We start from the raw sequence: 23,966 nt of genomic DNA on the forward strand, positions 1-23,966 counted from the left end.
GATGAATACCCCTCATTAGAAGTGTTGCTTGTAGGAAGCTGGATGTTTGAAGCACGTGTGCAGTACTGTATTTACGCATGCTGATTAGTGTGGACTGGTTTGTGAGTACTAGTAAAATAATCAGCTTTAATATATTGCCTGATTAATGCATTAACTTCCATTTTTTGGGTGGCAGTCTCTAGTTGTCCGCTTCGACAACAGACCTTAACGCTGTGTACATATGAGGCATCTTGTTTCCTTTAATGGACAATGACGCCTGGCTTCATTTTCAAGCATGTTAGTTCACAAATTATAGTATGGAGCCCAAATAAATCTGTCCTATTCCCAAAATATTATGCAGGCAGTCTTCAGTCCTTGTTCTTCTCAGCCTATCAAGTAGTCTTGATGCTGTATTGCATGGCAGCTTTTGTCATTTTTTTTAACCTAACCATCACTTAGGATGCTGAATAATTTAATACTCCCAATATGCAGGGAAAATCAGTTTCTTCTTGCCAAAACATAAACAACTCTCTTCCAAGAGATGTTCCTTTTAAGTGTTGAGCAAACAATTTCTCTAAAGGAAAAAGCAGAAAAAATAAACGTCTAGAGCAGTGAATTGGAGGCATGGGTTTGGGTCAAGTGACTGCCTTGATCTGCAGATTTAACTGTCTTATTTTTGTTCCCCAGTATAATAACTGCAGATTCTCTTTTATAATATTTGGTTTCCCAGTAAACACACTGATGAGAGAGTGATCTCCTTCTCGTAGCCTTTTCCTCTAGGAAGTCCAGATACTTACTGTCTATCAAAGATGGGTGAGCCCTGCCCCCTGCCTTTAGGTGCCAGTCTTGTCTTGCAGTTTTGTAGCTGGCAGGAAGGTGATGAGTGTTAATGGGAATTTGATGCTCTCCAATTTCACCGGCATCACTTCCTCAGTGTCACTGCTTGGGTTGCGTTTTGGGCGGCTCAGCTCAAACCTACTTCAGAACCAGTTGATCACGTACTTGGCTGTAGAGCCAAGAGAAAAATCTGGCTCTTGTGCCTTCTAGAGCCTTTCCTAGAACCTGCTTCCAGGCTGCTAGGCAGAAGGGTGCTTCTCCTAATGTTGATGTAGCATGGTACTACTTAATCACCTGGGCTTGCCAAGCGACCTGATAGCATAGTGCTTTGGAAGAAGCAGCACTTCTACTAGCTTTTAAAACCTGCATTTAAATTCTCCAGTTGTTCAAAATCTTGTGACTTGCAGCCATTAAAAAAATATTCCAAAGGAAGTGCTTCTCCTTTGTGTGTCACCAAGTACAAAAAGTGTAAGCAGCATCTCAGACTGACGGGAAGAACATGTCATAAGAAGATTTAATAGGACAAGCCTGGACAAGACCACCTCTAGGGAAATAGTACCTAGGAACTGGATTTGGTGCCCTCATGGAAGGAGGAGCAGCACTGTGGGTCACTCCAGGAGGGAGTCAGAGGTCACATGCAAAGGGAACAATAGCGAATGTTTTATAAAATGCCAGGAGACTTCTTTTTTTATTCTGCTTCCCTTTGCATGTGCTCCTGTTCTAGTTGAGTGACAATTTACTAGTTAGCGTTGAAATTTATTCAAAGATTTCTGGAGTCTTTCTCCTGTATGGAGCTGCTTGTGGTCTTTTTTTTCCTTTTTCTTTTTTTCTTTTCTTTTTTTTTTTTTTACAGTGGCACTGAGCCCTCTGGCTTCTCTCTTGCTCAGACCAGGGCTTGGGCTAATCATCCATGGTTGCAGGGAGTAACACAAAGTAGTGCTGGGGAAAGACAGGGGCTACGCACCTTTCTTTGGTTAGCTCCTTCAGCTTCACTGCTCATAACCTGGTGGCTATTCGCTTGAGCCTCTTGTTTCCTGGCCAGGTCCATGGTGTCTCTGTTCAGCATCCCTCCTGCCAGGTACCTGTATTCTGGGTGGATTCTGCTGCTCTGCCTTCTCTTCTTTCAAATTTGTGCTTCAGCTTTCAAACATTTGCTTAAATTTTTTATGCAGCATCCAGGGAGACACCTTTTAAATGTGTCCTTCAGTCACTTCAGGCTTGACTACGTCTTCTGCTGTTGGCCTGAGGCCAACTCAGATACAGGCCTACCTGTTCGTCTTACACTTCCCGGTCTTAGGCAAAGTTCCTTCAGCTGGGTTTAGGTGCTCTGAGACCCTCCTGGGTCTTAGGTGAATGCTGGATGTGTTGTCATCAAAGCTGGGTGACCTGTGAGGAGCTTCACATGCAAGTGCAAAGTAGTTCTTCTAATAAAACAAAATTCTAATCATTTAATTGCCTAAAGTTTGCATCTGTGGGGGATGAAGAAGAAACTGTTAGCAAAAGTTTCTTATCTACTTTTCTGCAGAAAACTAAAAAGCCACCAACCCTCTCTCCAGTCAAGCAGGTGTGGTGGATGTTTCCTTCTGCACTGTACAGGTGAATCAGTGTGTGGAACTGGCTTTTGGTGAAATAAAATGTGGCTTTGTTTTATGTTGCAAATCTGAGTTTAAAAAGTATGTATTTTAGGGAGGTCAGGCTTATGTATCCTATCTGGCTGTCACGCCAAGTGCTCTGGTGTGTGTGACCTGACAGACGTAGTTAAACGTGCTGTCGGTGTGTTTATTTCTATGCTGAAACCCATGGAAATGAAGCCGTGTAAAGAAATAACTTCCTGAATAGATCTGAGCTTTCTCTTCATTTAGCAGCTAGAGAAGAAATGCACTCCTGCAGTGGGTTACTGCAGACACCGCTGAAGTGAAGTATGAGGTGCACTTGGTACAGAGAAATTTTAGCCCAGCTTAAAGTTTAAATGCCTTGCTTTTTTGCAAATAAACTAACTCACTAACAAACACCCTTTTATTTCTTCCCCTCATTCACCTTTTGCCCTCTCTTCTGTTTCTCTCGTGCTTCTGAACTTGTGAGCAGGCGTCATCAGATCGCCGAGGGGAGTGGGAGATCCAGCCAAGCCGGCAGACGAATACCTCGTACTTGACATCTCATTTGGCTGCAGATCGGCACGGAGGATCAGTACAGGTACCTCTTCCTCCTGATGTGTACAGCCTTGATGCAAGAATTTGTGTTAAATCCCCTGAATTCTCCTCAAATTGCAGTAACATCATGGTCAGGAGAGTGATTTCACAGGCCGGTTTTGTCCTGTCTTGTACATAATGTTCAAGCCATGGTTTTGTGGGACTCAAGCTGTAATGGCCAACATTGTTGCTGTTACCGTTTCAATGAAGCTTTTCCTCTGAAAGCTATTTTGAACTCAGATTTGTCAAACTGAACACAGAAAGGAGTGTATATTAGCAGGTTTGGTCTATAAAGCGCCCCACTATCCCCATCTTGGGGATGCTCTTAGGTAGTAAGAAGCAGCTGAAATAGGGTGTGTTGCATATAAACCCCACAAATGTTAGGAAAATACTTGAGCTGTTCCAGTTCAGGCTTGATAGGTGAGGTTCTGGTCAAATTCCTCCTGCCTAATGGAAATCTAGGGGTGTCAGACTGGAGAAATGCACAGGGTACAGCTGGTGCGAGCAGGCTGTACAGCTGTCTCCCTTTGGATGGAGGGGAGACAGGCTGAACTGTCACTGCAGTTACAGGGTGTGATGACCCTGTTCTCTTGCTCCCCAGTGCATTTGCATTTTAGTTTTGGATCCAGTGGCAGACCAGTACCAGCACAAGTGTAAGGGCATGGTGGCTGCAAGTTGGATCTCTGGGTGATTGCACTGTGGAAGATGGGTGAGCAGAGGATGTGCGACAGTGCCAGACAGCGTTAAAGGTGGCACTACAGCTACATTTTTAAATTCCTGAAAAGACTGCTTCTGTTTATGAAACCATACCTGCCTGTGGTTGTCACTCAGGCTTGCTAAGGGAGTTTCTTGCGCTACTGCCAAAGTAAGATGGCTGGACGTGCTAGAGAGAACATGCAAGAGTCATTCAAGCAAACAAGAACTGTCCAATATTGCTGGCGAGGAGAAGTCTTTGGCAAAGGTTTGCCTGCAAGAGCTGGCTCTGGTGCCAGACACCACACTTTGGAAATTGGCTCTGGTGAAATAAGAATTAGTGCCTGGAGTGGGACAGAGCTGAGCTGAGGAGACGGGAAGTGCAGGGTGCCCCTAAATGAAATGCAGATTTGGTTGAAATTTTTACTTATTCCTGGTACTTGGTTGGATTCAATGATTTTTTGTCTTGATTAGCCATGTTCCTTTCTTCATTTAAAGATATTTTTCTGAGTAACAGAGAAATTGAAAGATAAGGAGGAACTAATATATGTATAGCTTTGATCTCAGACATGAGCAGACAGTAAACTGGAGAAGTGTTCAAGGTCAGGTTGGAAGGGGCTTTGAGCACCCTGATCTAGTGAAAGATGTCCCTGCCCACAACAGGGGTGTTGGACTAGATGATCTGTAAAGGTCCTTTCCGACCCAAACCATTCTGTGATTCTATGAATTCAGCACTTAGTAAGTAAAGAGTAGGTGTTTTTATTCATATTTTTTTATGTAAGGGGAATAGTTTCCTTGCACAAAGGCAGCATGATCTGTGTCTCCCCGCGAACAGTGGTCTGCCAGAGTAGCTACAGCAATAAGGTAGTCCTAGTCTGAATTTGACTAGAATGGTTGCCTACCTGAGCAGTTTACAAGCCTGTATGTGTCACCGTAAGCATTATAATTCTGCTTATCTGCAGCCAAGAACAGGAAATCTGCTGTGCATGGCTGATGGGCTGCAAATGCTTAAATTGTTTCTCAACAGATGCACCAGCTCATGCTGAACCCTTGGGAGGTCAGTAGCTTCAAGTAGCCATTTCCTTTAAGGCAACGGTTGAATTTGCCCGAGCAGAATGAAGTGGTGGCATGTAAAAAAAGAGGAGGAAAATCAAAGCCTTTTGTAAAATGAAATTTAACAAGTAACTGGAGAAAGTGTGGGAAGATCACTGGGAATAGCATGATTAAGTGCTAGCATTTTGCAAAGTTCTGTGGGAAGGGTGAGGGTCTGGAGAACCTGGGTGGGCCTACAGTGTGATGAGTCTGGAAAGGGGGGTGTGAAAAGAACCCAAGGGGTTGTCACTCGAGGAGAGCTCTTAAAACCAAGCCTAGTCCTGACCTGTCTTGGCAGAGACTGGCCACGGGACTTGATCTGCAGAAACAGCAGTTGCTGGTAGAACTTAAGTATTTGAAACAAACGTGGATAGATGCACTTAATAGTAAGGGGACATCTGCTTCAATGGCTTCCTTCCCTTCACCTCTGGTGGTTAGGTCATCCAGAGCCACCAGGAATACTGGGTAGCACCTTGACCCCCCCGCCATGGGAAATATCTCCTTTTACCTTCTAGAAAGGTGAAGAGGTGGAGCAGGAGGGAAACCATGCATCGTTACAGCTCTGGACCCAGGAGCAGCTCCAGGTGTTCACAGCAATGCGTAGGAGCCTGTCCTAACTTTCAGATGGAGTGCAGAAGGACCAGCCAAACTTTGGTCCCATACAGGCTTCTTTGGCTGTTGTTGTGGCAATAGAGCAATGATGAATTATCCAGAAAATTATGTGCTTTCTTGGCAAATGCAGAGCTGCTGGCAGCTGGGGATCTGGATGGTCATCCCTATAATGGATATACTGAAGTAACCATAATGTCAGCTGTGAAGCAAAAAGAGATGAGAGACTGTATCAATAGCTTTTAAGTGAGGACATAATTCCAGAAACTGGCTGTGTAAGGAGTAAGACTCTGGTGGCTCTGGCATGACTTCTTCCCATGGTTCTGGCAGGCAACAGGACTGAGTCGCTCATCTTTAAAAGTGTCAGGATGAAACAATCAACATAATACAGTTTGTGTGTGTGTATATAGGGCTGTCAATTAGTCTTCACTCTACTGAAGACTACGCCTCCCAAAGACATGAGACCTGTGCTGGGCCCAGGAGTGTGAATTAGTGAACACAGACGCAGTCCCCTGCCTGCTATTCTGCTTGGGATCAACCAGCTGGTCTCTCCAAACCAGACACACGATTCAAAGGCATCCAAGGAATCTGACAGCCTGCCAAGAGGGTGCAAAGAGACAGGAGCAAACGGAAGTTATTCTGCAGATTTCCCATTCCCACAGCATCCCTTATCCAGGCGGGTGGAGACACATCACGTGCAAGGGGGCTTTGTTAACAGGGCGTTCATTTGTGTTTCAGGTGGTTAGCTCGACCAACGGGGAGCTGAACGTGGATGACCCAACAGGGGCACACTCCAACGCGCCAATAACAGCGCAGGCGGAGGTGGAAGTGGTGGAGGAAGCTAAGTACGTTTGCTTTACAAACAGGCTTTCCACTGGTGTGGTCATTAATCCTCCTTCTGGGAAACGAGTGGGGATGTTTACCCGTGGTGAAGTACTCGATGCTCATGTCCCATGCCCTTTTCCTTGCATATTGCTGCTTTTGTGCATGGTGCCTTCAGTGCTGCTGCTGCTGCTGCTTCTTTTTACACTTGTCATGGCTGGAGAACGTAACTCTTACTCAGAGCATGTATTGCAAGATAGACAGTAGCACAAGTACCAAAGTAATGTGAATTGATTTCAGGAATCCCAGTGAGCGTCCCCTGCTCCAAAAGGAGAACGTGCTGTACTCTCGTGCTGAGAGTGTAGGAGTAGCTTGAGCACAGCTCAGTGAAGAGATTGTTGGTCTGAAAGTTAACACTTTATTTCTGGCTGCAAGAAGTGGATGCCAGGTATCCAGAACGGTGCTAAAGTAACTCTTGCAGGGACGGATAGTTCTCTCTGTGAATTCTCTTGGTCCAGCCCAATGGAAGCTGAGTGAGAGAAACCAGAAGCAGCCCTCCTGCTTGTGGGGAAGAGCGTGCTCCCTCTGAGCTGACCTCTCCTCTGTAGCTTGTGGTCAAGAGTGAGAACTGATGCACAAAGTTATTGCTTTGACCATTCTGGCCTCCTTTGCACATGTGCTGCATCTGGCACTATCATATCACCTTTTGCATGATCCTCAACATGGGACTTTCTTGCTGCCTCTGAACTAGACCAGGACCCTAGCAGGTTACAGTGTAATCCTGACAATCCCCGTGCGAGGGGTAAATAGGCCCCAGGGCTGCTTTTAAACTGGTCGGTGCTGTGACATTGCCCAACTGCCTGGTTATAATTTGACTGGATGACACTGTTGTCGCTTGTCTCACATTGTTTGTCTCAGCCTTTGTGGGAACTTCTGTTAGGAATGGCTTGTGGGCAGGTGGAGAACTGGCAGGCGTGAGAACGGGTGTGTTGATGGAGAAGGTCCCTAGGTATGCGTCAGGCTGAAGCCAGCGCTGGCTGTCCTGAAGGTCTTCTGCTGTCTATTCCTCTATCCCTCGGGAAGCACTTGTGCGTGATCTTGCTCGCTGGTAGCTGGCCTGGGTGTGATCCTGGCAGCAACGTACCCGAGCAACAGATACACTTTCTTCTCCCAACCAAAGGAGCAAGCCTTGGTTTTGATGCAGGCTCCTCATCAAGTATGGTGGGGTGGGGGAGATCTTGAGGTGCAACTTGCGAATTGGGCAATATTCCTCTTAGATATGGGTAGTGTGGCCTGCAGAGACCACCAGTTTGGTGTCACAGGCTCTGTCTTGGTCAGACTGAAGTGGGTCCCTCCCAGGCATGTGGCTTGGGCTTGCCTCTAGGAAGGATGGGGCAAATTGCCATGCTTACCAGTTCTCAATACAACAGCCCAACGCAAGGAAGAGCCAGCTTTTAAGACGGGACCACCTTCAGCCTGTTTCTGCAGCGCCTTGTTCAGTGAGGCCAGAGACCAGACCCCATGCCCGTGTACACAGGAGATGTCAAGACAGGTGAAAAGGAGTGTGCAAGGGCCATGCTGCCCAAGCCATGTCTCACGATGTGTGGAACTGTTCTGTCTCCCTCCAGCCCTTGTTTGTGTTGTCCCAAATTGGTTTTGGAGGTGCTGGGAAGCAGAGCACAGGCTGCTTTGCACTGACAGGTTTGGGGTATCCTGTAATTCCCAAGTGTAGTCCGCTTCATTCCTCTTGCCACAGGGAGGGCTGGCTTCATCTTCCCTTGCATCTGTGATCGTAAATCCCCTCAGATATACGCAGAGGGCAAAGGAGTTTTGGATTCTGCTCTGCAGCAAAGTGGGCCAGAAAGAGCTTAGAAGGAGCTGGAGCTGGGGCTCTGTATTTCAAGATGAGATGCAATAGCAGAAAGGTCTTTCCCTGGCACTCCCGGCAGGCAGAGGAGCTGTGCAAATGCTTCTGCTTTGGGGTATGCTGGAGATAAGCTCCTGATCCCAGCCGTGGGTTTTGCTGAGGGGTAGGTCCCAGGCATAGATCCGTGATCTGGCCCTTCTGCCGCTGGAGCTGCCGGGGAAAAGAGCAGATTCCTCTCCTGGTGGCCTTGAGCCCCTTTCTGATCCCAGCCCTAGAGAAGAACCTCATGGGGCCAGTGCCTTCATGGAAGATAGGGGTTGTTTGTCAGAGGCCTCAAGACCCTGGAAAACATGGCAGTTCTCAGCAGCACCATGGCAAGGGCAGAGGTGGTATGAGGGCTGGGGGCGGGCGGCGGGCAGGCATGGTGTGTGTCTGCCAATCTGCACTGCATGTTTGCATGGCTGCAGTGACATGCTTTCATCCCACCTCTGTGAACTAATTGCTCTTTCTTCCTTTCTGTGTTTTTTCTCTACACTCTCTGTAGCTGCCTGAAAATGCTCAACTTGTGGTGAGTCCCTCTCTCCAGTCCACATGCAAGGGGGAGCGGACCAGACTAGACTGGGGTTGGCAAAATCAAACTGACCAAACCCTAAAAAGGCACAAAGTCAAAGCCAACCCAGAGCTGTTTTGATTTTAGGACCATGCTGAGGACCACAGGCAATATTGGGGACGGTGTGGGCTATGTCTGAGCGGCCGCATTAGGCCAAGCAATTTGGCTGATCTCTGAACTGATGGATGCAAAAGATGGATTTTAATCCTTTTCTATTCGGCTTACCATCTCCCCCAAACCGTTAGGTCCGTGAGCAGATGATGTCTAATGGAGTTGGGCAGAGTCGGGACCAGGCTTGCCGAGCATCTTGCAGGAATTCCTCACGCAGACAATTACGAAGGGAAAACGCTGCGCTGGGTATCAAGGGGAGGGGGCCAGTTGCTTCCTTGGGGAGTTTCCTGTATCGTTAGAGAGGATGGAAAGACATGGCCATGGAGTCCTTGTCAGTGACAGAGCCCCAACTAGAGCCCCTGCTTGGAGAGGGTGGGTGGGAGATGGCTCCTTTCCAAAAACCCTGCAGCTGCCAGCTGAGGGTGCAGGTGAACTGGCTTCTCCAGGAAAGAAGGGGCCAGAGGGGTTGGGATTAGCATTGGTCCAAGCCCAGCTCAGGCATATGTACGATTTTATCAGGGTTTTGAAGCCGCAGCTGTAGTGTCCTGCTCTAAGGTGTCCCATGGAGGTGTTCCCTCCCTCCCTTGCCCCTTGGGGAATCCATGTACCCAGTAAGCGGAGGATCAAGTGGAGACTTGGATGAGGAGTTTGTAGGTCCTGGGGAGAGCTGATGGGTGGGAATTGCTATGGAGCGAGGTGACAAAGCCCGTGTGTGGCGAGGAATGTCCTTGTTGGATGGGAGACTGACTGCCTCTGCCCTGCTCTCCATAGGCATTGCCTCCAATACCTCTGGCATCTCTGGCTTCTCTGTATGTCGTAGTCTGGGGCTGTTCTCTTGGGCATTGTCTGCATGCAGAGAGATCACGTTCTGTAATTGTCAGCCTGCCTTATTCTTTTGTTTTGGTGTTTTGCCTCTGCCTGTCTGAACTGCCAGGACTTCCTTTCCTGAACCCTTCCCTGGACCTCTGAGTAACAGCCTAAAAAGACAGTCACAAGGAAAAACAGCCAGAAGTCAGTCAGCTCCCTTTGTTTGGTGCCCAAGGAAATGAGTGCTGCTCAGCCCTCTTCTTCCCTTACCCACTGCATGCGAAATCATAACTCGTGCATTTTCCATCCTCTCTCCCCATAACGTCCCCCCCTTACTCACCATTGCCCAAGTCATGAAGGAAGGTGGCTGCTGTGGGAGAAAAATACAGTGACAGGTTAAAGCAGGAGAGGGTGGCAGGTGGCCCAGGACAATAAAATGCAAGACCAGTCCTGGGGTGGGGGGGTGAGAGTGCCAGCCATGCGCAGGAGGCTGGGTTGGGTGGTGCTTCAGACTGCATGCCACAGACATCAGGCTAGGTGGGTAGTGATGGAGTCATCACAGGTCGCTCTAAGTCCGTGCTCCTGCAAGAACAAGTGCTTTGCATTTTCTCTTGGCTCACCTCCAGACTGGGCCTGTTTAGGAACCTAAAGACATACCGTGGACGTTAAACTTCCCCTGGCCATTAGTCCGTTGTAGGCCAGAGGAATGTGCAGTGGGAGGCGGCCCTCCTCTTGCTGTGGCTGTTTGAGTTCTCCATGTTGTAAGGGATTTTGGTCTCCCCAGCAGGCGATCTGTGCTGGCAGGCTTGGCTCACAGGGTGGTCACCCATTGCTTTTGCACCCCGTAGTAAGGCTTGTGCATCCAGGGGCAAGCATCTTCTGGGGTGTGAGTGAGAATGAATCTGTTCCTCCAGCTCTGAGAGGATAGAAGCATAATGCCGGTATTTCAGAGACACAAAGGACCCAACAGAAGATAATTTGGGGTTGTTGTTACAGTGTTTTTGAATGCTTTTTGTCTGGCTGTTGGTAAAAGATGCTTGTAGGAAAAAATGGTCTTTGCATACTCACATCCGCTCTTGCTGCTTAGCCAGGCACCCCTTCCACCAGCCTGAAAAAGTAGTCTTTCAGCATCACCCAGGCTTCTCTGGAGATGGCTGTAACGGCAGAAGGAGAAAGACACGTAGATCAGGAGCAGAACTCGCACAGAACAAACACCTTTCTTCTGTGCAGAGGATTCCTGACAGTAGGCTGAGGATAGAAAGGTAGATATGCCTTAAACGCCAAGTAATTCTGTAGGAAGCCAGCAGGACTAGAAAACCTGGGCAACTGCTTTCAGTGTATCCCACAAGTGAAACCACCGCTCTTCACGGTTCAGCTGCGATGGGCGTTTTTCTCCCCACCTCAGCCTCCACTCTCCATCCTTCTTGCTTCTCCTAATCCCCGGGCTCTGTGCACCTCCCTCGCATCGGATGGGGGAAGAAGCAGGGGTTCTGCATATCAGCACTGAATGATTTATGCAAGGTGGAAGCTCTGGTTATCATGAAAGGTTCAGTAAAGAAACCTGGTCCCTGAGCTGAGATCTCTTTGGAACTTGTCTTTTTAGTGAATGGTGGTGAAAACCGTGTGTCTCGTAGCTGGGAAGAGCAGCCAGGGCTCGCCATCCCAGTCCGCTTCCTCCGGGGTTCGGACAGAGGGAGCGGAGCATCTGGATCCTTGTTTTACTGCTTTCCCAGATGGCTCCTTGTGTTCCTGCCCTAGTCAAGCCTCTCAGGAGGGAGAGAGAGCCAGGCTCCTGGCACTCAGGGGCTGCGCCGCCCCACTGTCACCCGCAGCCTTCGGGTGGCGGGAACCCCAGCGTGTGGCTACTTACCTTTGCTGGTCTACCAGTCCAGGCTGGTGGTGTCAAACATCCACCAGCATCTGCCGACCTTGCCAACTGTCCCGCGGGACGGCAGGTCTGTCTGGGCCTCGGGCCAGGTGCACAGAGGTGCTATTGCATGCGGCTGAGCGGAGGGAAGCCCGGGGTGGCAGGGGACCTTCCTGGGGCGCCAGGCGCAGGGCTAACTTGCCTTGTCCTTTGTGCCACAGGTGCTGCTGCTTCTTTAAGAGGAAACGGAAGAAGACGGCTCAGCGTCACAAGTGACCGGTGCCTCCTGGGCCTTGCAGGAACCACGGCGCCTGCAACTCCTGCCCTGTCTCACTGGAAGGGGCTTCTCTTTAGGGGGGAGGAGGAGGCATAGGAGGAAGAGAGGAAAAAAAAAAGTGACATTTTAAACCAAAAAGAGAAGAAAACGTTCCAAAACAAACCACTCTGGGGTGGATCTGCTGAATGGTCTCCCTTGTTCACTCCAAGCCTGAAGCTCCTTTTGGGACCAGGACTGTGGCTGGCTCAGGTCTTGGTCGCCCTGGGAGGGGGGCTGGCTGGCTGACCCTCCTTCCCATTGTTTACGGCGAAGGCATCGTTCACGCAAACCTGAGGACTGTGCTTAGTTCCTGCTCACTTTCCTCCCCTCCCTCCCCTGCACTCTCTGCTCCTCCGTCCTCCTCCCTCCTTAATTAAGCAAAGAAATACAGTAGGCTCTAGAGAGGGCAGGAGGATGCAGTGCGGGCAGGAGAGTTGCGTGGGAGAAGGGCCTGACTGCTGCAGCAGTAAGAGACAGGTTCCCTTTTCGGCTCCTTGGGAACAGTTACACTGTAACGTGCAAGCTGTGAGAAATTTGCAATCTACTGTTCCAGTTAGGTTTTTTTTCCGGCTCCCTTGACACCTCCCTCCTCTGATGGTAACAGAGCAATGTGGATTGTTTTAAAGAAGCTGACGTCGTTGCACTTTTTATTATTTTTAGCATTTACAGATGCACATTGTATCTGTGGATTTCTGCGTGGCCATGCAGTGCCAGCGCAGACAGACATTCAGCTGGGAAGACGGTGGGGTGCAAAGAATGCCCTCGAGTGGGGATGTCGATGACATCTGCGTGACCCTTGTGCCAGTCTGGGGTTTCTAATGCCTGCCTTGGGCCATGCTCTGAGGAAAGCATACTTGAATTTTCAGTCATCCTTTCTAGCTGCCGGTGAATTTCCCTACCATGGTTTCCTACACCGTGCCTGACCCAGCTGGCCAGGAGACATAAGGCTGTAGCCCGGCACCGGCAGGAGGGAGCAGCGTCAGCTTTGCTGGGCTGGAGGAGTTTGCACTGGCTTAAGAGGTAGATATGGACTAAGGTAACGGGGAGGCAGCTGTTTTCCAAAGCATAGGCGTTTCTTGGTGTGGGCAACTGGGCAGCCTTCTCACATCCCTCTGGTAGGGTGGTTGTGAACACGTACCTTCTGCGAGAAAACATTAGCAGGAGCAAAGCTTCCCCAGCAGGGGAGAGGACACTTCACTGCCTTAACACTGATTTCATCTCCAGATGGTCAGATAGGTTTGACTGGAATAGCCTTCATGTCCTCTCTACGAGCGTGGGCCTGGGGCGCATGGGACGCCATCCCATCCCACAGGAGAAGCCACGGTTCTCATGCACCGCTTTTGAGCCAAACCAATAGCTAGCAAAGGGCTTGGGGTGCTTTGCACACATGTAAAAAAAAAAAAAAAAAAAAAAAAGAAAAAGAAAAAAATCTTGCATCCTGCTGCAGCTTTTCCAAACTCGGAGGAGGCCGAGGCTGCCCGGGGGTTACCGCACATGTGGCAGGGCTGTGGGAGAACTCAAGCAGCTTTTGGGAAGGTTGTGAATAGGTTCCTTGTACTTTGTCTTTCCATGTGTGACACCTGACCAGGCTGGGACTGTTCACTTGAGGGACTTTGCTTGTCATAAACTCAGGCCTGGCTCACCCCAAAAATCCCAGAGAGCATGAAGGGAGGAAAGGGAGAGACTAGATCTCATTATCTTTTATTTTTTTTAATGATGATCTGCATAGCTTGGAGTTCATGGAGCGGCACTCACAGGAAGTTCGGTTCCCCTAGCTGGGTAGAAGCAGGCTTAGAGGGCAGGAGATCATCCTCGGCAGGGAGCTTCTGGGCTTGCTCTTTGTGCATCCCTAAAGCAGGCAGACGCTGGTGCAGTGCCAAGGCAGAAAAGCCTCGCTTCCTTGCTGGGATCCCCGTAGGGCATCTCTTCGCTCTTCTCCGCTGTGTTCTCTCCATGCCTTATCCCAATGAGCGTGGCTCGGAGGCACGGAGCTCTTCACGTGCACCCTCCTCCTTGTTCTGCAAAGCGCTTTCCTCGAGCTGTACCATGGGCCGGGGCAGGAAGGGGACCACTCACCTCCCGCAGGCATGTGCCGAAGCGCTTCGCCCTCTCGTCCCCTCCTGCCAGAGGGAGGACAGGGACCATGGCCACGTTCCACCCTTCTTTTTCCAAACTCCTCCGCTGCCAGTGGCTCCCAGGAGCCCGGTGTCTCTGGCACAGGCGTTCCCCTCTGCTGTAGGAAACCATGGTTTGGCATCTTGGGAGGGGGGGAAAGGGGCACAGGTGCTCCCCAGGGAGCGGTCCTGCCCGCTGCAGACGGAGCCAGGCCCTGAGACGCTTCTGTTGCTGCCCTCCCAAGCGCCACTAAGTGCCTGTCACCAGAACTCGATTCCTTCTGCATCTCCTGCCGTGTTTGGTCATTCCTCGCTGCCTCCAGTCAAGGAGCAGCTTGTAGTTGCAGCATATGTAAGTGTTTGCAGGGTGAGGGAGGGCGGGGGGGAAGAGGGGCCATCTCAACGGTTTTTGTTCTTAAATGTTCTTTTTTTTTTTTTTTTTTTAAAGTGAATGTATTTGATTGTTTAGAAACTTTCCTTACCTTGTTTTTAAGTGGGTTGGTTTGAAAGCTATTTCACAGTGACCCACTACTGCTTCTCTCTGGAGATATGATGTTCTTTTAATCCTACGATGATGTGTTTGTAGGGGAGGACTGTCCCCCCACGGCATGCTGGTAATGCTCACTTGTACCAAGCCCTCTTGCACTATAGTTGTACGTTGGACTCTTCGAAAGGGCAAAGATGTGGGGTAGCTTTTTTTTAAAAAAAAAAAAAAAGGAAAATAAAGCAGGTTAACAGCAAGTCCTGTGCTTGAGGAAACCGCTGTCCCCAGGGAGCTCGGAGGTGACTAGGAGACACAAGCCAGACTGAGCCAGCCGTGCTGTGGTAGGAAGCAGGGCATTAAGCCTACCTGGGCAAACTCTCCTCTCCTCGCCGGACCTTGTTAGCAGCTGGGAGACCCCAGGGGCGCGAGGGGAGGGCTCTCGGGCCAGCACGGCGGGGGGCACCCAGCGCTGTGCTGGCCTCCCCAGTGTAGCTCTCCCACAGTGTGGCCCACCAACGTCGCGATGCAGTCTTCTGAGGTATCAAGTGAGGTAATTTTTTTTTTTTTCAATAAAACATTGCACTGCTGCATTGTTCTCCATGAATAGACGTATTTATTACCTCTTCCTGACAACATCGCTTGTGTTTTGTTTTGCTTTGGTTCTGTTGGGCACTCTTGGTAGCCCTCCTCTCCTGTGAGAAGCTCCGAGCCCTCCTTTGAGGGGACGATGCATGGTGTGGGATCTTATGGGACCTTCTCAACACTTTGTGCTTTGCAGCCATGGATGGTTCAGCCACGCAGAGCTTGGCCAAGGCATGGTCGCGCCTATTTCTCTTCTCCCTGTGCCTGCACGTTCCCACTTCAAGCATCCTGGGTAGCGGAATGGGTAAACCATTGGTTACTTGGAACACAAAGATGTGAACCACCCCAAAATGTGCTGTCGCATGCTCCCCATGTCTCTGGAACAGCATCCACAGCTGCTGCTGTAGGCGTCACGTGTGCCTTCCCCAAGTGGAAGGGCACTGCGTACACCTGTCTGCTGGCCAAGGCACACCGAGGGGCTTCGGCTCCAGCCAAAGTAACCACCAGTCGAATCCCTCGGCACACACCATGCTGGCAGCCCTGCCTGTGGAGGAAGGTGGCAGCGACACATGCCCAACCGTTGCTGCCTCAAGTGCGACCTTCGTCTGCACCTCTGTCCACTTACAGGGATCTTGCATAGAAAGCAGCAGTGTGCCGCTTCCATGGTATCAACCACCAGGATCACCAGGTTTTGCAGTGTGAAAATAACTGCGGCTTATTTATTCTCGGTACAGAGAAAAGCATTAAAGAAGATGCCACCTATTAGCCAAACACAGCATCTTTTAAAAGCAGCTTTCACTGTATCTAGGCAGGGAGAGCACCTGCAGCACAACTCCAGCTCTTAGAAACTGCTTCACGCTGGGATCTTTGTTGGGACGCTTTTTCTCCTTCCGTTTCCCAGCCTTAAATGTCATATTTTTAGCATGAACTTTCATTTCCCCTTCCCAAAAATTAGTCTTGGGACACTTTTGCTCTGAGAAGGAAGACAAGCCTCAAGTTTTCTGTCCCTGGCCCTTGGAAACATGCATCGCCACCAGGCAGTTCCTTTAAAGGTTTGTATGCTAGGCGATTAACACTGACCAAAATCTATTTAGGTAGACATTAAAAAAAAAAAAAATGTAATTCCCATGTATTCAATTAATTCTAGTATTTGTGAACAACTGTGCTAAGCTAGGCATCAGCAACGCAATACCGCAAACGCTTCGATGCGCTGTCAGCCTGGCCACATCTGGTATTTAAGAGAAATTTGAGCCTCTCTCATGAAGACTGTTCTCTCTTGCTCCCTTCTTTAGCTTTATCATGCAGCCTCGCCCGCTCTTCAGTCTTGCCTAGGAAAGAGGGGCAAGTCCCAGCAGCCCCTGTCCCCGTTGTACCCTGGCGAGGGGTGCCTCAGGACAAGGCTCCATCTTTGCAGCGGTGGAGGGGCTGCACCAAGGGCAAGGCCGTGTCCTCCGACTGCCGGGCCCGGAGCGGCGAAGACGTCTGGGGGCGCCGAGGTGTCATTTACTTGGTCCGTCTAACGAACGGCCCCCCGGCCTGGGGGGACGCGGTTGTCGCCGGTTGTTCGTTTTACCGCCCAGGACACCAACCGCAGCCACCCCCGCCGCCTCCCCGCTTCTTCCCGCCGCCGGCGCGCACCCCCTCAGCGCCCCAACAGCCGGAGCGCGCGCCCGCCCTTCTCCGACCGTCGGCCGCGCCCATTGGCCGGCACCACTCTCGCGGCCCCGCCCCTCCACCTCCCCCCACCGCCCTCCGGCTCCTCTTCCGCGGCGGCCAATCAGCGCGCCGCCCCGCTCCTGATTGGCAGCGCCGCGGCTTGCCGAGCGAGGGGCAACGTGGCAGCCGCCCGGCGGCTTTTGCCGGCAGTGCCTCCCTCCCCCTCTCCCCCCCCGCGGGCGTTGGTCGCGCCCGGGCGGCTGGAGCGGGCGGGCGGGGAGGGCGGGGCGGCGCGTACCACTGCGCGGCGGGGGCGGGGGGGGACACTGGCGGGCGGGGCCGGATGCAGGCGGCGCGGCGGGCGCTGTGGCCGGGCTGCGAGCGGCGGAGAATGAAGGTGCTGGTGGCGGCGGCGGCGCTGGGCGCTGCCCTCCTGCTCCTGCTGCCCGCCGCTTCGCGGGCCGACGAGCGCAAGAAGGGACCCAAGGTCACCGCCAAGGTCGGGGGGGGTCAGCCGGCGGGGAAGGCCTGGGAGGGCCCGGCCGGGGTGGAGGCCTGGGGTGGGGGGGCCTGGGGTGAGGGGGGCCCGGCTGGGGCGGGGGGTGCTGGGGAGGTGGGAGAGGCCCGGCTCAGCGAGGTTAGGCCTGGTCGGACTTGGTGAGTCAAACATGGGGAGGTGGGTTGGCCCAGGCTGGCCCGGCTGCTGCCCCCCTAACCTGCCTCCCCCCCAAGGTGTTCTTCGACCTGCGGATCGGCGAGGAGGATGTGGGCCGCGTCGTCATCGGGCTCTTTGGCAAGACGGTGCCCAAGACAGTGGAGAACTTTGTGGCGTTGGCCACCGGAGAGGTGAGGGGCCAGCGGCTGGCTGGCTGGGCCTCAGCCGCCCCCCGGGAGGCTCCTGCTTGGCCCCCTGGGGCACCCAGCTCTAGTCCGTCCCTTTGCCTCACTCCGTTTTCTCCCTCCCCACCCCCAGAAAGGATTCGGCTTCAAGGGCAGCAAGTTCCACCGTGTGATCAAGGACTTCATGATCCAGGGAGGAGACTTCACCCGTGGAGATGGCACTGGAGGTAATTTGGCCCACGCCAGCCCGAGGATCCAGCCACGCTCCCAACCCACTGCCTGGCTACCCCTGGGGACCAGTGTGGAGCTGGAGCATGGTGCCACAGTGGGAACGAGTGGGCATGAGTGGGCACACAGCTTGTGGAGACCTGGCCTTGAAGCAGAGCTTGATGCTGGGGAGAGATGGGTGCAGTGAGGCTCGGTTGGCTGGTACCTGAATGTTACCTGTGTAACTCCCCTCTGCCCCAGGAGGACCTGGAGCTCCTCACCAAGAAAACTTTCTTCTGCAGCAGCTGGTGCCTCTGCCAGGCATCCTGGCTGCCAGGACACATTTAGTCCGATAGCAGCAGAGTTCAAACCTTCCACCAGCGCTTTGCAAGCATCAGTAAAGTTGATGATATCAGCATTTGGGCTTGTAAGCTCTTGGTCTGCTCTCACACAGCCTCCTGCTCCGGTCCCTTGGGGGCATGATACCTCCTGCCCACTTCGTGGGGTGCTTTTAGCTCCCTCTGGTAGCAGGTAGCTCATGGTTCCCTGCAGCCCTGCGGTGTTGGTGGTTAGTCCCCTCTCTAGATGTGCTCATTCACCCCACCCAGCCTGTGGAGAAGGTCACCATCATCACCCCTACCCTGACATATTTCCATGAGAGCAACGTGGCCTTTTTTTTTCCCCCACCTTAGGAAAAAGTATCTATGGGGATCGCTTCCCTGATGAGAACTTCAAGCTGAAGCACTACGGCCCTGGCTGGGTGAGCATGGCCAACGCTGGCAAGGACACCAATGGTTCCCAGTTCTTCATCACCACAGTGAAGACGCCGTGGCTGGACGGCAAGCATGTGGTGTTCGGCAAAGTGCTGGAGGGCATGGTAAGGGGGTGATGGGTGGTAAGGGGGAGATTGATTGCCAGGGGGAGAGCGGGACCAGGCAGATGCTGCCTAGGCAAGCTGGCTGGGGGCAGAACACTGTGGAGAATGGGCTGGGAGGTGCCTTCTGGGACAGGGAATTGTGCTGAGCTGGCTCTGCCTGTGCCCAGCATTGCCCTGCTCTCACGCCTCTGCTTTCCCCAGGACGTGGTGAGGAAGGTGGAGAACACAAAGACAGACAGCCGGGACAAGCCCCTGAAGGACGTTGCCATCGCCGACTGCGGCACCATCGAGGTGGAGAAGCCATTCGCCATTGCCAAAGAGTAATCCACCCTCCTGGCTCTGCGACACGGCACAGGGTCCTGCACTCAGCAAGGGACCTGGCCGCCAAGGGCTGCAGGCCTGGGACTGCCCTGCTCCCCCACCATGCACTTCCCTGTCATCCCGGGGCGGGTGAGCAGCAGCAGAGCCGCTGTGCCCCGCTGCCTGGCCTCCCCCTTCACCCTGCCGCTGGCAAGCGGGCAGGACGGGGCACTGGCTCCTCTTCCCATCACTTTTGTAAGAAGCACATGCACCAATAAATGTGACCAATGTGTTTTTTTAAAGAGTTGCCTCTCTTCTGCTCTCAGAGGGCTGTGGGTCACTTATGCATCCCTCAACCCTCCAACCCCCTTCTTTCATGTTTCATCAAGCTGAGAGTGGCACTGCGGTTGGCCCTGGATTTGCTTTGCGGAATTACAGAGCACAGCCATCTTTTGCCAATCAAGCCCAAGTGATTTATTGCACCAAAGCCCGGATGCTGAGGGGTTTTGCAGCATGGTTCGGGGTACAGACTCCTACTGCAACCCCAGAACACCAGGGCAGAAGGCAGAGCTCCTGCTCTCCCAACGAAGGCACTTTGGATGGTGATGGGTGAGCAGCGCTGGCCTGGAGAGCAGCTGTGGCTCCCACCATACCCCTTGGCTTCTCCCACCGTTTTCCTGCCCCATCCCAGCAGGGAGGAGTTATTTTTACTGCAAGGATCCTTTCTGCTGCCCGGCTGCTCACCACTGTAGCCCCAGGTGCTGGGTGGGTGCTCAGGATCCTGGCAGGCTGGGGCCTTGGGGTGCGGCCTGGCTGGGGGTGCAGCTTGGGGGGATGTAGAGGCCCTGCAGCACCCCACTGAGGATGGTGTTGGGGAGCAGGTCTGCGAGGAAAGGGGAGAGCTAGAGCAGCTTTGTTTCCTTCCCAGGCCCCATTAAAGGAAAAACATATTTCGGGGGCCCAAAAGAGCCTTTTCCCTTGGAGGCTTTGGGGACCTGCCCCCATGGTCCCACTTCTTACCGGTGCCCAGTGGCCGTGCGTAGGGGTCGGTGCAGAAGCCGATGACGGGCCGCTGGGAGGGCAGGCAGCTGGCACTGCCGTGGGAGAAGGGACGTCAGTGCCTGGCGAAGGCTCCTGCTTCCACCCCAGGTGACCTGGCCCCATGCCAGCCCCCTGCCTGTCTCCATCGTCCCCAACCCTGTGTCTTGGGGTGCTTAACAGGTGAGGGGGGGGATCCCGGCACCGTGCGGGATGAACCGGGTGCTGGCAGAGCCTGATGGCACTGTCCACTGCTTGTCTACTCACGGGGGCCTGCTGGCCTTGGGGTCCTGTGGGCAGCACCGCACCTTTAGGAAGTCCAGCACGTCTTGGGGCAGCTCCTTGTTGTGGTACAGGACACCCTGCCGTGCACCCGGGGGGGGGTGGGGGGGGGTGGGGGGTGTCAGCACCCCAAACAAAAAAAAAAAAAAAAAAAAAACAAAAAACACACAAAAGCCACCGCCAGCTGGCACCTTACCCGGATGTAAAGCTCCAGGCCCTGCCGGCGCTGCTCCAGCACTTTGGGCATCCAGTTGGGGACATGGCGGGGAGGGAAGTCAGGGACCTTGCAGGTCTTTTTGATCTAGGGTAGAGCATGGGGGGACATCATGGCAGCATGGACCGTGAGGCTGGCCCTCCCTGCTCCAGGGAGCTGCTCTGTCCCCAGGCAGGTGCGAGGCCACCGCAGTCCCACCCGTGTCATTCCCCGCCCCGCGGTGCCGGCGGTCTCACCCGCTTGTGCAGCGCCTGGAACTCGCTGTAGCGCTTTGTCACTGTGTGCCGCCGGCCATTGCACAGCACCTCCACCCTGAACACCTGTGCCACAGGTCAGCCACTGTGGCCTCCATCCTGATCATCCTCCCAGGGGAGGTAGAGGCCTCCAACACTCACTTACTCACTCTCACTCTCACTCTCACTCTCACTCTCACTCTCACTCTCTCTCTCTCTCTCTCTCTCACTCTCACTCTCACTCTCACTCTCTCTCTCTCTCTCTCTCTCACTCTCACTCTCACTCTCACTCTCTCTCTCTCTCTCTCTCTCTCTCTCTCTCTCTCTCTCTCTCTCTCACACACACACACACACACCCTCTCTCTCACACACTCTCTCTCACACACACACCCACACACACCACCCCCCACCCCACCTGAATGGGAGAGACTTCCAGCCTTTGGGGTAGATGTGGACATCCCCACCCACCCCCACTCCCAGGGCAGCTGGGACCATGGGGCAGGCAAGGACCTTCAGCCCCCCTGGGGTGTGTGGGGGGCACTGGGGAGGGGCACATGGGGACCTCCAGCCTCTGGGGCAGAGGGAGACAACCCACCCTTCCCCAAGGCAGGTGAGGACCTGCTGGGGACAGTCATGGACTTCCACCCTCTCCATATTCCCATCTCCCCCAACCCCTAGAGCAGGTGGGGGCACCCCAGGGCAGGCAGGGACACCTGGGGACTGGCAGGGACCTCCAACCCCCTGGGAAAAGTGGGACCACCCATCCCTGGGGCAGGCAGGGCTCATCATCACACAGCACAAATGGGGACATCTTGGGGCAGGCAGGGACATCCCCCACCCCCCTCCCCTCCACCCTCCTCACCCGGAGAGGACACCTAGGCCAGGGACAGCCCCTGCCCATTCAAAGATTGAGGGTCCTCAGGCAGCGACCTCCACCTGGGACCCCCCGGGCCAGGGACTCACCCCCCCCCCCCCCCCCCCATGTCCCCTTCAAGGGCACCCCCCCCCGGGCCAGAGACAGCCAAAACCCCCTTCCACCCCTTTCCCCCCCAGGAATGTGGGACACACACCCCCGGGGGCAGTCAGGGACCTCCAGCCTCTGGGGCATGTGGGGATCCCCCCTCTTTCAAGGGCAGTGGGTGCCTTCGCAGCAGGGGCCCAGGACAGTTGGGGACCTCCACCCTCCCCGGGCCCAGAGGTGACCCCTGGGCAGGGAGCCTCCCACCCTTCAAGGACAGGGGTCCCGTCCTGTCCCCCCCACCCCAACAGGGACCCCTGGGAGCAGGCAGAGACCCCTGCTACCCTCCCGGGGGTAGGTGGCAATCTCCTGGGGGGACTCTTGGGGAATTCCAAGCCAAAAGACAGATGGGAGCCTCCACCCCCTGGGGCTAGAAGGGACCCCCCCAAGGCAGGGTCACCCCCCACACCCTTAGGGACCCCTTGGGGCATGTGGGGACCCTGCCAGGCACTTAAGGTCCCCAACCCCGGGGCAGATGGAGACAACCCCACCCCTCCCACTCTCCTCCCACTGAGTCAGTGGGTACCCACTGGGGACACTCAGGGACGTCCACCCCTGCCCCGGGCAGAGAGGAACCTCCAGCCCCTGGGGCAGGTGGGGACACACAGCCAAGGGGTGCTTGGGGCAGGGAGGGGAGACAGGACCCCAGGGTCTGAGGGGGATCCCCGCAACTCCTGGGGCTAATGGGGACCCCCCAGGCCAGGGACACCCCCTCCCTTCAAGGGTAGAGAGTTCCCCCCCCGGCAGGGATCCCCTGGGGGTCAATCAGGGACCTCTACTCCCAGGGCATGTGGGGACCTCCTGGGGGCACTTTGAGACCTCCAGTCCCTGGGGCAGATGGAGACCTCCTCCCTTCCCCTCCCTTGGGGCAGACGGGACCCCCGGGAGCAGGCAGGACCCCTGGGACAGAAGGGATCCCAGGGTTGGGGGGGGGCGGACAGAGTCTTCCAACCCTTAGGGCAGGTGGGGACCCCCCCAGGACAGGTGGGGACCCCTGGGGACAGGCAGGGACCTCCACCCATCCCCGGAGCAGAGAGGACCCTCCACCCTCGGAGCCAGAGGGGACCCCCGGGACAGCGACACCCCCTCTTTCAAGGGCAGAGGGTGCCCCCGGCAGGGATCCAGGGCAGGCAGAGCCCTCCAACCCCTGGGGCAGGTGGGGGATCCCCGGGGACTTGGGGACCTCCAACCCCCGGGGCCAGAGGGAGACAGCACCCCCCCCGGGGCAGGTGGGGTCCCCCGGGGGAACTTGGGGACCTCCAAGCCCCAGGGCAGGTGGGGACACCCCAGGGCGGACAGGGACCCCTACCCACGGGTGCCAGAGGGGACACCCGGACCAGGGACTCCCCCCTTTCAAAGGAAGAGGGTCAGTCCCCCGCCAGCGGCAGGGACCCCTGGGGACAGGCAGGGACCTCTGCACCCGGGGCATATGGGGACCCCCTGGGGACACTTGGGGACCTCTGACTCCGGGGACAGAGGGAAACAACCCCCGTCCACCCTCCCTGGGCAGGTGGGGACCCCCTGGGGACAGCCAAACCTCCCTCCCCGCTCCAGAGCCCCCCCCCCCCCCCCCCATTGCCCGAGCCGCCCCTCACCGTGTGCGCCTTGTCGGGGCTGCGCGCCGCCGCCTGGGGCTCCGCCGCCGGGATGGAGACGGCGATCATCGCCCGCCGCCGCCGCCCGGTGCCGCCGGGGGGAGCGGGGGCGGCCGCGGGGCTTCGCGCCGCCGTAACCTCCCGCAGGCTCCGGGTCAGCCCCGCTCCGCGCCAGCCGCGGCCCCCGGGCACCCACGGGGGACCCCAAAGCCAGCCCGAGAGCGCCCCAGGGAAGGGACCTGCAGCCCCAAGCTCCAAACGCAGCACGTTGGGGGGGGCGGTTTCTGAGCCCGGAGGTAGCGCAGGGATCCTGCTCGACAGGGACAAGGGGAAAGGAAAGTGGGAAGTCAGCACAAGCTGCCTTTTCCTTTCTTTTAAGGCAGAAGAAGGGGTATCGGTTTTGATGAAATCCACAGCTGGGGTCCTGGGAGGGGCTGAAGGAGCAAAATGGCCCTTGGCCGTGGGGGCAAGGAGCATCACAGCCCCCAAAGGCTGCCCCTGAGCTCCCTGGGGGCCAGGTCCCCCCACAAACCACAGCAAGCGGGGCCACTACACAGCCCTGCTGAGCTCAGATCCTAAAAACAGCCACCCCAGGCTCATGGCAGAAAGCCAAAGCTTAATCAGGCGCCAGGACAGGTGGCTGGGGCAGTGCCCAAGGTCACCCACGGCCCAGTCACAACAAGGCAGAGGCTCCACTGCCTCCCTCAGCATCCACAGGATGCAGCCG

At 54.7% G+C, this 23,966-nt stretch overlaps 3 protein-coding genes across 3 annotated transcripts in view; 2 read left to right on the forward strand and 1 right to left on the reverse strand.

The window, feature by feature from the left end:
- The window catches only part of CSNK1G1 (casein kinase 1 gamma 1), a 107,630-nt gene extending 93,375 nt beyond the window's left edge, over window positions 1-14,255 (forward strand). The window contains 3 exon segments of the mRNA XM_082322524.1: window positions 2,902-3,009; window positions 6,138-6,244; window positions 11,705-14,255. Of these exon segments, the coding sequence (XP_082178650.1) occupies window positions 2,902-3,009; window positions 6,138-6,244; window positions 11,705-11,759 (270 nt within the window). The 3' untranslated portion in view covers window positions 11,760-14,255.
- Window positions 14,256-16,971: 2,716 nt separating this feature from the next.
- On the forward strand, window positions 16,972-19,140 carry PPIB (peptidylprolyl isomerase B). The gene is made up of 5 exons (XM_082322583.1): window positions 16,972-17,134; window positions 17,368-17,481; window positions 17,609-17,702; window positions 18,375-18,559; window positions 18,761-19,140. The coding sequence occupies exons 1-5, from the start codon at window positions 16,979-16,981 to the stop codon at window positions 18,881-18,883; spliced, it is 672 nt and encodes a 223-aa protein (XP_082178709.1). The 5' UTR covers window positions 16,972-16,978; the 3' UTR covers window positions 18,884-19,140.
- A 492-nt stretch (window positions 19,141-19,632) lies between these two features.
- Window positions 19,633-23,308, reverse strand: SNX22 (sorting nexin 22; the record flags this gene model as incomplete). The annotated part of the gene is made up of 6 exons (XM_082321300.1): window positions 19,633-19,742; window positions 19,880-19,953; window positions 20,165-20,259; window positions 20,376-20,480; window positions 20,630-20,713; window positions 23,240-23,308. The coding sequence occupies 6 exons, from the start codon at window positions 23,306-23,308 to the stop codon at window positions 19,633-19,635; spliced, it is 537 nt and encodes a 178-aa protein (XP_082177426.1).
- Between the last annotated feature and the right edge of the window lie 658 nt (window positions 23,309-23,966).

Source organism: Platalea leucorodia (assembly GCF_965183815.1).
Source record: "Platalea leucorodia genome assembly, chromosome: 9".
Lineage (NCBI taxonomy): Eukaryota > Metazoa > Chordata > Aves > Pelecaniformes > Threskiornithidae > Platalea > Platalea leucorodia.

Excerpts from the sequence above, each read along its gene's own strand:
- PPIB (XM_082322583.1), top strand. The coding sequence starts at position 16,979 with ATGCAGGCGGCGCGGCGGGCGCTGTGGCCGGGCTGCGAGCGGCGGAGA. Across the intron at positions 17,135-17,367 it reads GACCCAAGGTCACCGCCAAG|GTGTTCTTCGACCTGCGGAT; the intron begins GTCGGGGGGGGT and ends CTCCCCCCCAAG. Across the intron at positions 17,703-18,374 it reads CCGTGGAGATGGCACTGGAG|GAAAAAGTATCTATGGGGAT; the intron begins GTAATTTGGCCC and ends CCCCCACCTTAG.